The following is a 15662-nucleotide window of genomic DNA, read 5'->3' as shown; positions in this document are numbered from 1 at the left end:
TTAAACTGACTCACTCACCCTTCAAACCGGAACACAACAATACTGAGTGCTGCTGTTTGGCGTTCAAATTTTTAGAAAAAAGATATAAAAGTAGAGACTGATTAGTATTATTAAAAGACTCATTTCACATCATTAAAGTACTCTACAATTGTAACTGTATGGTTATATTCTCTACTATTCGCATTCGACTTTCACTTTCCAATGATAAAAATATATTTTGCTACTAACTGCTGTTAGTATCTCATTATATTTCCTCCGATTTTGGGTGATAGTGATTATGATTTTGACATATAAAAATAAACAGTTTTGATATTTGAAGCGGGTTTATAAAATAAATAAAATTTTAAGTTTCATTCCTCAGTCGTGTGTCAGTCCGGCTGAATGCCAAACGAATTCTATCTACGATCAAAAAATCATCTGACTCACGCTTTATGTTTTTGTTAAATATTTCTATACGACGTTTTAACAATATTGTATCTCCTAATCGTTATGCTGGTGACACACATTCGTAGAAATCGAACGATTATAAGTCTGGCCGTAAATAATTTTAAATGTCAAGTTTAAATTTAAAAACATCATTCAATTATTTTATTATAATCTTCATTTTTATCGTTTGCCAAAATTATTTTTGCATTCTATGTAAAAATTTATATTACATTTTTTTTATTTATGTGTAGGCAGTCATCGTGGGTTCTCAGGTTCTCAGGTTTAAATAAGGAAATTAATTTTCTAGCTGGAATTATTCCTGTTAAATTATTAAATGTACTTAGTATTCCCATCAACTCATGAAACAATTCCGCTATAAAAATCTCTGTTTAATTTCGGTTTAGAATTTTTTCGTGTTCAGTGCAAATTCTTTACGTGTAATAAATTCTGCCATATTAAAATCTACACTGCACTGAGAAAGGGATATTTACGGATTTTTAGTTTACTTTATAGCACATTTTGTGAAGTAGTCTAGTACTTGGAAAGTAGGGAGTAGTTTTTACAAACAACTTCACGGATTGAGAAATAAATTGTTGTTGTCGCTGTATTGCAATCTATTGCGTTATTTGATAGCATGCCAAGATATACAGCAAACTTGAATAAAATACTCTTTGTTCTGGCCAACTTCAGAACTGTGCTTCTAGCACTACACTGAATATATAGCTATGACGTTTGAACATATAGCAATAAATCACTTTTCATAATTTCAATTTATTAATTATGAAAAAATATTAATTACCTAGATTATTATTATTTATCTAGATTTATTTACGACATTTTTCGGTACATGTTCTATTTGAAGGGCTTTCAGCAAGCAAATAGAACAATTCGGTGTTTCAAACAATTCAGTTGCACTCGGCTAATTTATTTAAGACAAGAACATGAAATTCAGGCTTATTAGTAGTCTAGTTACTTATGTACAAATAACTTCTCCGTCACACGCTGCATCTTTAGGTAAGGTTTTAGAATCTGTTCTCGAATATTTTGATAATTATGTTGTTTTTTTTTTTTAACGAACATTTATTCGTTTCCTAAATTTGAATAAAGAATCTGAACTAAATACTTCAGGGTGAAAAAGGTTATAGCTTTAATCATTTAACCTCGATAAAATAATGACAAGGAAAGTTGATGTCAACTATTTAACGACTTTTAATACTTTTATGCGTTAAAACAACTATTAATTATGAGTTTAATGATAATTACGAATTGATTCAATCATTAAATAATGACGTTGTAACTTTGAAGTATTAGAACGAGGACTCTTAGTGCAATATTTATTATTATTGTACGAGCTCTTTAATATGATCATTTATAGATTTTTTTTTTATATTTTGATATAAGAATTATTTACATTAATGCTTTTTTATACAATATAAAATTAAAAAAAAAAAAAGATAAAAAAACAACAAAATATAATTCTTGTTGAAGTTAATCGTAAATGTTCTGCTTCGTTCCTTGATTATCGAATTTTTCATTATAATGAATTATTTAACAGGAAGCTTTTTTTCTATAATAATAAATACCAAATATACGTAATATTTAAAATAGTTTTACTAAATATCCTTAGCAAAATAAATAGCCTGTTATGGAAGTAATAAATAACTTAAGCCATAAAGTACGGTAGAAATGAATATACGGCACGAATATTATGATAACAATTTAAAATGTGACATATTTAATATACTTGCGTCCTTAAAATAAAGCCATTTTATTAAAGAAGTATTACCTCGAGTGGCTCTTTTTGGTGTTGCATTAAGTTGAACGTTTCATTGTATTTTATATCCAACATATGTTTAACGTGTGACAAATATTATTTTAACGCACAGAATTGAGAGAGCGAAGCTTAAAAAATTGCCGTTCTTTTTTTTAAATTATTAATAATCTGCTCTATTTGTAGCCTTAGTTCAACAAAATACAGAGCGTCTAATGATGTTATCCACCTTTAACAAATTAGAAGCGCTTACTAAGCGCAACAAAACAAAGAAAGTAGGTATATTAGAAGGGTTAGTAAAATCTTTAATGAGAGCCGAGATGGCCCAGTGATTAGAACGCGTGCATCTTAACCGATGATTTCGGGTTCAAACCCAGGCAGGCACCACTGAATATTCATGTGCTTAATTTGTGTTTATAATTTATTTTGTGCTCGGCGGTGAAAGAATACATCATGAGGAAACCTGCATGTGTCTAATTTCAACGAAATTGTGCCACATGTCTATTCCATCAACCCGGATTGGAGCAGCGTGGTGGAATATGCTCCAAACCTCCTCAAATGGAGAGGAGCTAATGTAATGTAAAAAATCTTTAAATAAAAAATGGCGTCGCTTATGTCAGTTGATAGTTAAGATATCATTAACTTATCTATTTTATAACGATGATGGAAATAATTAACTTTTACAAATATAGTAAAGTAAATAAATTACTAATTAACAATATAAACTCTTGTATCTTCGAACTATTATTGTGTGATACAAGATCACACAATAATAGTTCGAAGCACATTTCTTTTCTATAAACATGTGGTGTGGAATAAAGTATGAATATAAATAAATAAACTAATCACAATCATATGATCATAAAGGACGACATGTGTTAAAGGTCAAGTTTGTAATTGCTTGATTAACCCTTCGATTGTTATTAACATCACACTTATCAGGCAATGTCTGTGTTCAGATTGATTTAAATTAATCCATACATATTATACATAATATAATAATGAGTTTCTTTGTCAACAACCCGCATTGGAGTGTGGTGGAACTCCAAAGGTTCCTTTCAAAAACGAAGTCTTAGCCCTCCAGTGAGACATAAACGGGTTATTACTTTTTTTATGTCCATGTCGTAAGCGTTTCTTTTCATTGGTTTGGTTTCCTCTCTTCTAGAAGAGAAAAGTAGAAATTCATTCCATCATTCTGCTCCAATGCTGGTTGGTGGATATACGTGTAACTGAATAATTTGCCACATATAAATTTAATAATTTATTTTTTTATCTTGAACCATTAATAAAGCTTTTGATGAATCTCGGCTTTTATGATGGCTTGGATGTGTTATTTATCAGATTAAATGGCTGTTGTTGACACTATCGTGATTGTTTTTGGCATATGGTACTAATCCAAAAACAAACACAATTGTGCGTTGAATAGTATTGTATAGGGCAAAACAATTTTAAAATGCATTGAATTGAATACTTTTATTTATATTATTCTAACCGCAAGAGGACAAATTGATGGATGTGTATTATAAATAAGGTTACATTAATCAAGAACTGTTAATAGCGCACAGTATAGCAGAACTATTGGAAAATCTAAGTATTTATATTAAATAGACATCCTATAGTATCTTATTTGTCTAATAGTTTAACCCTTACAGTGAGAATGAGCTTGGCATTTCTTTCATAAACAAGCAGATTATATACCAAGTCTTGATATAATATGTACAGGTTGAATGGATAGCAAGTTAAACTGCTGCAGCGCCATCTGGCGACGACACAATGGATGGCACGAAAAATGCTCCATTCAAAAAAATATACGTACCAACTTTCACGGTGCTTTATGAAACAGCGTAGAAGTTTATTAACCTCTAACAGACAAATCAACGTCTATATTTATGTATAAGATGTAAGAATATATTGCTAGTATATGATAAAATAAATATGCATACGGCCCACTGTTATACGCGTACTACATATATAACGTTATGTGATTCATATATTTAGTGAATTTGGATGCGTCGTGCGCTCGCGCGAGGTCGGGGCCCGGCCTTGCTGATCGTACCATCAGCTGGGCCAAGGAACGCTACGTGACACGCATCCTCGGTACATCGGAATAACCACCCATTAAAGGCTGACAACCTTTAAAATTTCTCGTAAACATAACAATTTATTACGGACCTAAATGAAATAAATTTATTGAATTATTTACTTTGTATGATATTTTTTTTTATAAATAAATAAAAATGTAACTTTTCTATTTAGTTTCAATGATTTTAATAAACACGATGCGTCATATTTCGATAATTAAATAAAACTATATAATTTCTCCTTCGTAGCGTTATTAATCGCGAACAGCATTGAGTGGTGAGGTCAATAAGGACTTGAATAATCCGATATTGCAAAGTAAATAAATATTAATAACTATTTTATCGTTATGAGTTGACTGACTGTCGTAAATAGTCACAATGTGGTGCTTTTATTTACGATTTGAAACAAAATCATTTTGATATGACTTAACGTAGTATTCTGATAACTGCCTTATACAGCTTCCAAGTGAATAAGTTGAAGAACTTGAATATGTCTTATGATTTATGTTCTTGATTTGTTTTTGACGATTTTGGACTTTAAGGAATAATTTTTAATCTCATCGACTTCTTTGAATTTATATTTAACGTAATGTAAATATTTTATATGCATTGAGATATAAGTGTAGTTTGTTAATTTAATTTAAATATTGTGTATAAAACATCATACGCTATTTTAAATATATTGATGTTATGTATATCTAATTGTTGTTGTTGTTGTTGTTGTAGTTAAACATCGCACAAAACTGTCAGTATATTGAATAATTGTTGAATAATTAGTCAATATAATTAATTATCGATAAAGATCAAATATATCCTGATCTATTGTTTTCAGGACCTTCGGATTATTGTTTTATCAATTAGTTGCTAATTATAAATAAATATTTAAATGTAACAATGACGAGGTTAAATAAAAAAAAACTAGAACTAGTTATTTCAAAATCACGGAGTCGATTGTCTCTTATTTTCTGTCATTTGTATCGTTTATTTTTCTTATCATTAATTGCTTTTTCAAGACGAGATTTTTCTTTTTTTTATTCCTTATCAGGTTTTTAAAAATAGAACTAAAAATCAAACTAGTTGACAGAAGCAATTGTTATGACTACGAGTTCTTACTTAAATGTATAGTCTCTAAAAATAATGCACCAGCAAATTCAAAGTAAATATATGAGAGTCTTTTTCAGAATAAGTGGCGCTCATGTAAACTTATACATAGAGCTCTCCTTTTTTCGAATCAAATCTAGGCGAAATCTATTATAAATCTTATTTGATTAAAAAGGACAATATATGTTATTACTATTATTATACTTTTACACTAGTTAACTCATGTTTTGAGGGTTATACATTTTATTAAAGACTTGAACAGATCTATCTATACCTGAATATACATACAAATATCATCATCCTTCTGCCCTTATCCCAATGTTACTTGGGGTCGCAGCATGTCTTCTTCCATACTTCTCTGTTGGACGTCATCTCACATATAACATTCTTTCTAACCATATCGTCTTTGACACAATCCATCCACCGTTTCTTTGGTCGTCCCCTACCTCTATATCCATCCACATCCGTTCTCAAAATCTTTCTCACAACATGGTCCTCATTCCTCCGCATAACATGCCCATAAATATACTGATAAAAATTAAGCAAGGATAAATTTATAAAATCATCAATACAACTAATGACTTTATAGTCTTTAGACCGTATAAAGTTAACATTTAATTGCTCTTCGAATTAATATCGCAGCGATCATATATATTAGCAATTTATAAAATGTCTGGTCCGTCAGAAACGTTTTTCATTCGCTCTGGTCGCGTACAAGGTCGCGACGCTTGACTAACGCGTCATAAATTATGATTTTATCATCCTTCATAGTGAATGCGGTGAAAACGCAGCGTTTTTAAATTAAATAACTTTAAGTGCCGAACTTTATAATGGAATTGATATTAGGCTTGAAAATTATGTTAGCGAGCCAATAAGTAACATAGTTACGTAACAATTTGTTTTTGAACATCGAAGAATGAAAATAGGGATAATATTTTTATATGAAAACGTTAAGAAAATCAAAGTGAATTATCATGTTTTTTTTTGTATTGAATTTTAAATATTTCCTTTTATTGTTAATTATCTAACAAGATAATTTAAAATGATTACATTACAATAATTACACAATAATATAATTTAAATTTAAAAAAAAAAGTACTAAAACAGGATTGAAAAATATTCTTAGTTTAGGCATTTCGTTCAACATTCATGGGCAAGATGGAAATATAAATAGTGTTGAGTGTGCTTTAAAAAGACTTGAAGTCGAATTGTAAAAAATAACGACAAAAAACTAGCGACTTTAAGCGTGCCATTAAATGAATTCTCTATTCCAATCATTAATTCAATTATAACGTTATTTTTTATCCCTACTGGTGTAATACACAATTTCTACTCAATATCTTAACACTTCGAAATTTAAAACCGATTACGCTCTATACACTCGGGCACAAGAAAAAAAAAATTAAATAAAATTACAAAAAAGGTTTGTTACAATTGATAAAACAGACGCTATTATTGTCTTTATAAACAACGCCCGGTGCTCAGCACGTCACGTTGCCGGCCAAGCTGGTAATGACAGCAACTAGTAAACCTTGACTCCGATCACAATTATCTGGACATTTTGCATCACTTGACACCGTTGCCGTAATACACGTTTCATTCGCACCGTCTATATAAGACTTGTTGTTGATGGGAATTTATTTAATGACCAGTAAATTATATGAGGGTATGTTATTAGACGCCAGTTGAACTTGGCTCGTTTCTGATCGCCTATATATTGATAAGATGCGATTGGTCGTTATTATGCATAGTCCGTGTTGCAATTATAAGAATTGTAGATGATGAGGAATCTTAATTATTCTCAGATGTATGTGTGTGTGTTATTTATATATGTAATGGTATAGATGTTATTTGTTTTGTTCTACTATAAAATAGTCATCACTAATCTCTTGATTCGATCCTATTTTCTTAAGATTGTCACAGAGCGTTAGTTAACACAAATAAGAATTTTTGAGAAGAAGTTGTATTGAAGTGTAAAAAAACAGATTTGATTTAAAAAAAAGTCTGAACAACAATATTTTATGATATTATTTGTAGTCCAATACAAAATTGTATATATTAGCTTATAATTAAGATTCCATGTGGATGTTTTTCGAGTAAATAAACTCCGTGAAGCAAATTAATAAGAATTGTTGCGTGAACATCGTTATCATCAACATTGAATCGACCTTGCCTATTGCATTTAAACCTTGAATTAAAAATAAATCGGAAAAGAACCTTAGTAACCAATATGATTGAACAATAAGTAGAAAATACGGTAAAAAAAACTTAATGTTGTATAATTTTACTAAGAAAATGTTTCCTTTATTTCCAGATTCGTGAAGCCAGACGAAGTGGCAAAACTCTGGGGCCAGATGAAGCAAAACGACAACATGACATTCGAGAAGTTCAGCAGAGCCATGCGTTATCACTACAGACAGTCCGTCCTGGTGTCCGTCCCCACGGCGCGGCTGGTGTACCAATTCGGCCACAAGGGACCCGACTTCAAGACAGACAACCCAAATTTCATCAAAGTAAAGTCAGAAATCGACCTACATGACATGACGTATTCGAATTCGTAGTGGATTTTTTAGAATGTAAGGAATTTATTGGAAAACGATGCTCATGACGAAGTTGATAGTTAATGTTTGATGTTTGTAACCTGGTTGCGATTATCGAAACTGAAATAAAACTAGTATCGGTCATGCGAATCTCTGTTGTAATAAGATAAATGAAAAAAGAAAAAAAAAAGACTCAATAGAGGATGTCAAAGACCTTTCCCTCATAAAGGTAGGATAGTTAAATGTTCAGAGAGGTCGCACCCAGGAATAAGTTGTTTGAAATGATTAAGAATAGGAATTAGAAGGAATATTGGAAATGATTATGGATTAGGTGTTTCCAGATTGTAATGAGTGTGATTAACGTAAGCTCGGTGTCCGATTCGGTCTCGTTTTGAAGGTTGTAACTAAAATGATTGTTGGATTGTTGCCGTCAATTAAAGGTTGTATGCCCGACTCGTTGAAGTGTCCATATTATTTTTTTAAGTGATCTTTATTAAATTTCTAAGAATGCTTTTATCCTCGACGTGGAGTTTTCGTGGTCGAACTTTTATGGTTGTTCAGAGTTACGAATTTTTGATAAAGTATTTTTAGGATTTCGATCGTTGTTACCATATGGATAAGATTAGTTTAAATAAACTATCGTAGTTAAACGATGTATTTTAAACATTCCGATTTTTTTATTTATATTAATTCTTATATATTTGATATAAAGTTTAATTTTCTAATTCGTAGAGGTAGTTATCGTTGCCATACTTATTATCTATTGTACTTAATTACATCTGTGTGTATAAATTACTTATTCAAATTTCAAATTTGTTATTTTACTTGATAGATTATTATTTTTTTTTTCTACGATTATTTATAATCAACTCTCTCAGTGTTAGATTTAATTTAGAATAATTTCTAAGTATGAAATGGCGCGCATGTGCAATAAGAATTATGACAAGTGTCAAGATCTGTCGGCCAAAGATTATGTAGTTTGAAACGGTACATTATTGATTTAAGGAAGATAGATTTTTTGATATTATAAATGTAATTTAGTTTTAAGTTGGTGACTCTCAGGCAATTGCTGTGATTTAAAGTAAATTTTGAATCGATTTAATTTATGTATATAGTTATCTACAATTTGAATCAACGAATTATATAATTAAGAATTACAACAATTAATATACATCCATTTTTAATTGTTAACTATAATTTAAATAATAGACTTATCACGTAATACGTTTTTTTTTTTTTTTATTAATTAATTACTTTAAGAATTTCCGCGTATAGAAATCGTCTAGTATTAACAGTTGTCAATTTTACTTCAAGTACAAAATCTGTGTCTTCATTTTTAAAAGTAATAAAACGATGAAGTACATTATTCTTATAAGCAATAGATGTTAGGATATTTCGTGACGTTTATTGAAATATTCATGTTTTATCGTAATTTATATAAAATAATATTCGCATAATATCTGATCTTATTATCTAAATATATTAGACAAAAGACAGTGATTGCTTTAATTATCTACGTAGCAAAATTTCAGAATACGTATAATAATTTTACTTTGTCAAACTCAAATCATTTAAGTTTATTTGATTTGCGTAAATAAAATCAGTATTGTAGAGCTCATCGCGTTAGTAATAAAATGTTGGCTACGTCATTTATAAAATTTAAAGATTGTGAGGTGAGTTAGTAAAAATAATACACTGTTATCTCGGTCTACAATGGGACCGAAATATTTTGATTATATAAAAATGCAAATTAATATTTATTAATAAAATTCATCACAATATGTTTGTCGATTTGTCCACTTTATAACTTTTTGAAAATATTAATATAAGACTTGATTATTTGTACTCTTTAAACATTTATAAGACACCCCATTCCATTATAAAAAATATATAAAAAAGTATGTATATATTTATTTAAAAAAATCGCAAAAAAAATAATAAATAAATAAATAATCTTAGTATATTATTTATACGTGAATTATTTAGAAAAACATTGTCATTTATCAATAAATTATTATACAGAATATTATTAAAATATATTTCAAAATAAGAACTATATTGGAATGAGGTATAAGAGCCGTTCGATTACTTTTTATAGCATTTTATTTTTTTTCTGTTTAGATAAAATACAAATATTTTTTTTTTTTTTTTAAAAGATGAAATTTAATAATTTATTTTATACGTATTTATGGAAAAAAAATGTACAAAACCCTAAAAGTCAGTACTATATTTTTATCCAGTTTATAATTTAAGGTTATTTTATTAATTTACAATATAATTGTTTGAATTATAATTTTAAGTTTGTTTCACGTGCAATTGAATTAATTGTATCATTTCAGAATTATACGGAATAGATGAAAGATTATACGAATTATAAATGTGAACAGTTGTTTCAATTACAACCATTATTTTATTTTATATTTATTTACAACATTTTGTTAAAAAAGGTAAAGATAATTAATTAAGGGTTCTCTACAAATCAAAGTAATACTGAAATAAATAACATACATATATCTTTATACCCGCATATAAAAAGAGTTCAATTTTATCAAAAAAGATTCTACAATTTTTATTTTATTCAATAATAAATAATCACTAGTGAATAATTTAGTATAATGTAAGATGAGAATTATTCATTTAAAAATCGTTTACAAAATTTGTGGCGCAGATTACGACTAATATTTACATTAAAATCTTTTAATATCATATCATATGGTTCTCCTAATGTTATATCGGTTATAAACTAATATTATAAATGCGAAAATAACTACTTGTCCATTTGAAATAAAACTAGTTTTTTAACGGATTTAATCGCGTATATTAATTATTTTTAACATCCCGACGTTTCGAGCACTTTGCAGTGTTCGTGGTCACGGGCAGACAGGCAGGATGTTAAAAATAATTAATATACGCGATTAAATCCGTTAAAAAACTAGTTTTATTTCAATGTGTAATAATCGCGAAAATCTAAGACAACATTACTTGTCCATTTGTTTGTCAGTATGCCTGATGCTCTTTCACGGCCAAATTGAACTGAATTTGATGAAATTCGGTATAAGGAAAGCTTGTCCAAGAAGGACATTGCGTGGCTTTTTTATGCTTTGGAAATACAAAAATAATAGTCACCTGGAACTGAACCATTTGTATATTTATATTTTACTCTGATGCGTGTATATTAGTTTATTGACATACATTGCTTGCTATTTAATGACGAAATATTTTCGGGAATGTCCAATTTCGCCGTTCGTATCGTTATAATTCCAAAGTCACATATATTAGTTTTGAGGTAATATCTGCTTGTGTAAATGCTTGATTGGTGAAATGAAATGCTTCTTGTAACTCTAAGGCGAAAACTGACGCCCACTTAATGGTCACCGTCGCTAATGGAGACCTCCACAGATTTATGTGCTAACCAACTTATACGAGCCAACTTTACTATCTTGGAGTGCGTTACAGCTGTGTTTGGTATTCGTCAAATGTCATTCTACTTTACTCGTGTGCGTGTACTTAGTGGTCAACTGGTGGCCACTATTTTTTTCGACGCGTTTTCAGCTTTGACATTTATATAGAAACATAAATAATCAAGTACGTTATTGTTTCTCTTTTTCTTAACGTATTCAAGTTATTTGTGACTTATTTGAATAATATGAAACCTCGTCTTTTTGTCTTTAAATATATAATTTATTGTGTTATTGAGTTACACAAACAAAGTCTACGCACGGATGCAATTTATTAAAAAATATAAACAAAAACTGCGCTTAGCAACTTAACATTAAATAGTTACATTACTTTATTTAATAATGTTTATTGTAACAGCTTGTTGATATCCCACTGCTGAGCTAAGGCCTTCTCTCCCATTTGAGGAGAAGGGTAGAAGCCTACTCTACCACGCTCCTCTAATGCGGGTTGGTGGATACATATGGTGCATTATCATTGAAATAGCATTCATGAAGGTTTCCTTATGAAGATTTCCTTCTTCGCCGAGCACGAAATGAATAAACACAATTTAAGCACATAGAAATTCAGTCGTTGCCTGAGTGTGAACCCGCAGTCCTCGGTTAAGATGCACGCGTACTACTGAGTCATCTGGGCTCTGCGTTAATAGATTTATTAGTTATTATAACTATGTCATAAATATGAATAATAATAAAATTAGTTTGAATCGTAATTTTATTGTGAAACAGATTCAAATTTGGATGTTCTTAAGTGCCAAGGTCAAAATTTTATTACAGACAGTTACTCGAGCACCCGTTTCACAGCAAACGATTCTTTTGCTTGGACATATTTCCGAATCGGTTATAACTTCTAAAGTATTCGAATGATTTCGTGTAAAAGATAATCTTAACTTATATTAAATACCTAAGGTAACTAATATATTTAGAGGAAGAAAAAGAAGAATAAAAAAAAAATAGCTTCGCAAATGTTCTATAGTTGTTTACTAGTCATTTAACATTCTATCACTAGATTTTTTGTTTGTATTTTCACTAAAACTTTCAAGTATATATTTTTTTATGTATCTCCGCGGTTTCTAAACAGCGTTAGTAATTTTATTTTTTTTTTATTTTTATTTTATTTGTTTGTAATCAACAGCGTTTTTCAAAACATAATTATAGTTTTACATTGATTTAAAATGTAAGGCCAAAAAGATTACAATGTTTAAAGTATTGAAAATAAACATTAACAGAATGACTCAAACAGAAAAAATATAAAATAGAAACGATAACAGACCAAACATTAAAATATTGAAATATTGAACGATATTCACAATGGAAGCACGAGCTCGCGTTGTCTCGCGCTGGTTTGTGTCTGTGTGTGTGTGTGTGTGTGTGTGTGTGTGTGTGTGTGTGTGGTGAGTTTGAATGTATGTGTGGTTTGTGTAATTATTTTACTTTTTGTGAAAATGAGCTATTATTTCTTTTTTAAATTGTGTTTTGGGTAAATGAAATATATCTAAATGAGAGAATATTTTATTGTACGTTCGCGCAAGACGCAAAGTAATAGAATTTTTGGCGTAATTTGTGTTACATTTAGGCACAGAAAGTAGGTTTACATTTCGTGGTCTAAAGGGAGAAACATTGAGTGAAAAAGACGATACTAAGCTAGGACAATCAGTTCTACCAGTCAAAATAGCCTGTAGTAAAAGCATATCACTCAAGTTTCTTCTTTGTTCGAGAGATTCCATTCTATAATAGACACAGGCTTCCTCATAACTGTTAAATTTTTTGAAATCTTTAAATGCTAAGTACTTGAGGAACTGTTTCTGTATGGATTCGAGTCTTTGAATGTGGTTGGAATATAAGGGCGACCAGATATTATTTGCGTATTCCAGTATACTCCTAACGTACACATAGTACAGTGTCTTAATACATTCGATGTTACTGAAAGAACTAGTTGCTCGCTTGATAAAGCCTAGTTGTTTAAACGCCCTATTTACGACAACTTCGATATGTTCAATCATCGATAATTTGGAATCAATTTTGATACCTAGGTCTCTAATAGTATTAATTTTTGAAATGTTTGTGTTATTTATTTTATAGTTGAAAGAAGTTAATTGTCTTTTACGAGTCAACGTTATATAGTGACATTTTTTTATATTAACTACTATTCTGTTTTTAGCATAGTATTCTGATAGGGCATTTAGGTCTTCTTGCAATTTGCGACAATCTTCAATAGAACGTACTTTAAGGAAAACTTTTTTATCATCAGCGAACATTAAATAATGTGAATACTTCAGGCAGTTTCCTATATCAAAAAGATATGCGTTATATAAAAGAGGACCCAAAATGGATCCCTGGGGTACCCCTGATGGAATGGATACAAAGTCACTTTTAGCACTGCCTGTTACTACTGCTTGCATGCGGTTTTTAATATATGATGTCAACCACCGGAGCAAGTTACCATTAATTCCAAGGACGCTGAGCTTCTGTAAGAGAATGATGTGATCTACACGGTCGAAAGCTTTTTCAAAATCCGTGTAGATAACGTCAACTTGACTATTTTCGTCCATGCTCTGAAGCACAAAGTCCGTGAATACCGCCAAATTTGTAACAGTGGAGCGGTTTTTCATGAAGCCGTGTTGTTCATAAGGAATGGATCTCGCTATAATAGGGCTTATATGTTTATATACAGCAGTTTCAAACAGTTTGCTCATCACATTGAGGATTGATATGGGTCGATAGTTTTCTATTTGGGTGTTAAGTCCACTTTTGTGGATGGGTACTATAAGGGCTTCTTTCCACATGTCAGGGAAGCTACAGAAAACATTGATGGATAGGTTAAAAATTATGGAGAGTGGTTTCGCTAAATATTTGGCACATTTATTTAAGAAAAAAGGAGGAATACCAAAACTACCCGCACCCTTATTGGTCTTAAGTGATTTAAGCAGTTTAAGTACGTCATCTTCGTCAATAATTATTTTGCTAAGGGATTCTCTGTGTGTTGAATTTGGGATGTTTAATGCGTCATATGAGTTATCGGGTTTTATAAAAACACTCTCAAAGAATTGGCTAAAGCCTTTACATATAGAAGGTTCATCTGTATATGTGGTATTACCAAGGGTAAGTTTTGTAGGATAGCCGTTTTTGTTAATTTTTAATGACTTTGTGTAAGAGAACAGAAGTTTAGGGTCCTTGAGAATGTAAGCTTGCATGCGTTGAGTGTAAGATGTGTGGCATTTGCTTTGAACCATTTTTTGTCTTGCCCTTAGTATAACAAACTCGTCATAGTCTCGAGGATTATTATGTTTTTTCCATAATTTATGTTTTTTAAGTTTTTCTTTTACTATGTGTATTAGTGATTTGGAATACCAGATTGGAAAATTAGACTTAAATTTAACCGTTACAGGAACAAAATTTTTAATAGCCTCCCTTAAGATTGAGTAAAATATCTCGATAACATCCTTCATAGAATTTGCAGATAGAATTTCGTGCCAATTTATTTTAGACAGGAATTCATTTATTTTCGAATAGTCTCCTTTGAAAAAGTTGGGTTTTTTGATAGGTTTTTGAGGGATGCTACGAACTAATAAATTAGAAAGATTAAATTCAAGACACGGATGGTAAGCATCTTCCGAGACTAATGGATTGGGACAATGCTTGACTTCAAAGTTTATGTTGCTAAATAAGAGATCCAAGGTATTGTGTTTGAAATTGACAATATTGTTTTGTTGTTTCAGGCCGGACAGATTACATATATCTTTGACGTTATTGATCGAATTTAGTAAATCGTTTGATTCACGGTTTTTTATAATTAGTTCGCAATCTGACCACACAACATTGGGTAAGTTGAAGTCACCAGCTAGAATAATGTAGTCGTTCGGTTGGCTAATAGCGATTTCAGCTAAACGAGAAGAGATTGAATCAAGCCGGGAAGGTAATAAGTTATCGGGAGGCGCATAAATTAACCCGACGTGAATTTTACGATTTCCTTGAGATTTCAGAGATTCAGCAGGTATAGTCACCCATAAGGATTCTACACCATGGCAAGTCCATTCACATCGATGTTGGATTCGCAATTTTTTGAGGGCACAAATAAGTACGCCTCCGCCCTTTGTAATGTTACCATATGAAAATAAAAGTGTATGAACAGCAAACGTATTTATTTAAAGTATTAATGTTTGACGAGCTTGCACTAAGCTCTATCACCGAGTAAATTCCGCCCTAATTCAGTACTAAAATCTAACAGAACGTCCCTCAACTTTTTTATAATTAAAATCCTTCATTTTTCATCAAAACTACCCGCCGT

The 15662-nt window shown here is 30.5% G+C and overlaps 1 protein-coding gene across 1 annotated transcript in view; it reads left to right on the top strand.

Annotated features, from left to right (window-relative positions):
• Positions 1-8586, top strand: part of LOC125065784 (ETS homologous factor-like) — a 28677-nt gene extending 20091 nt beyond the window's left edge. Inside the window, exon 2 of the mRNA XM_047673605.1 lies at positions 7694-8586. Within this exon, the coding sequence (XP_047529561.1) occupies positions 7694-7940 (247 nt within the window). The 3' untranslated portion in view covers positions 7941-8586. The remainder of the gene's footprint in view (positions 1-7693) is intronic.
• The last annotated feature ends 7076 nt before the right edge of the window (positions 8587-15662 follow it).

The sequence above is a fragment of the Vanessa atalanta genome, chromosome 8 (genome assembly GCF_905147765.1).
Source record: "Vanessa atalanta chromosome 8, ilVanAtal1.2, whole genome shotgun sequence".
Taxonomy (NCBI): domain Eukaryota; kingdom Metazoa; phylum Arthropoda; class Insecta; order Lepidoptera; family Nymphalidae; genus Vanessa; species Vanessa atalanta.
This window is presented reverse-complemented; position numbering and strand designations above follow the sequence as displayed.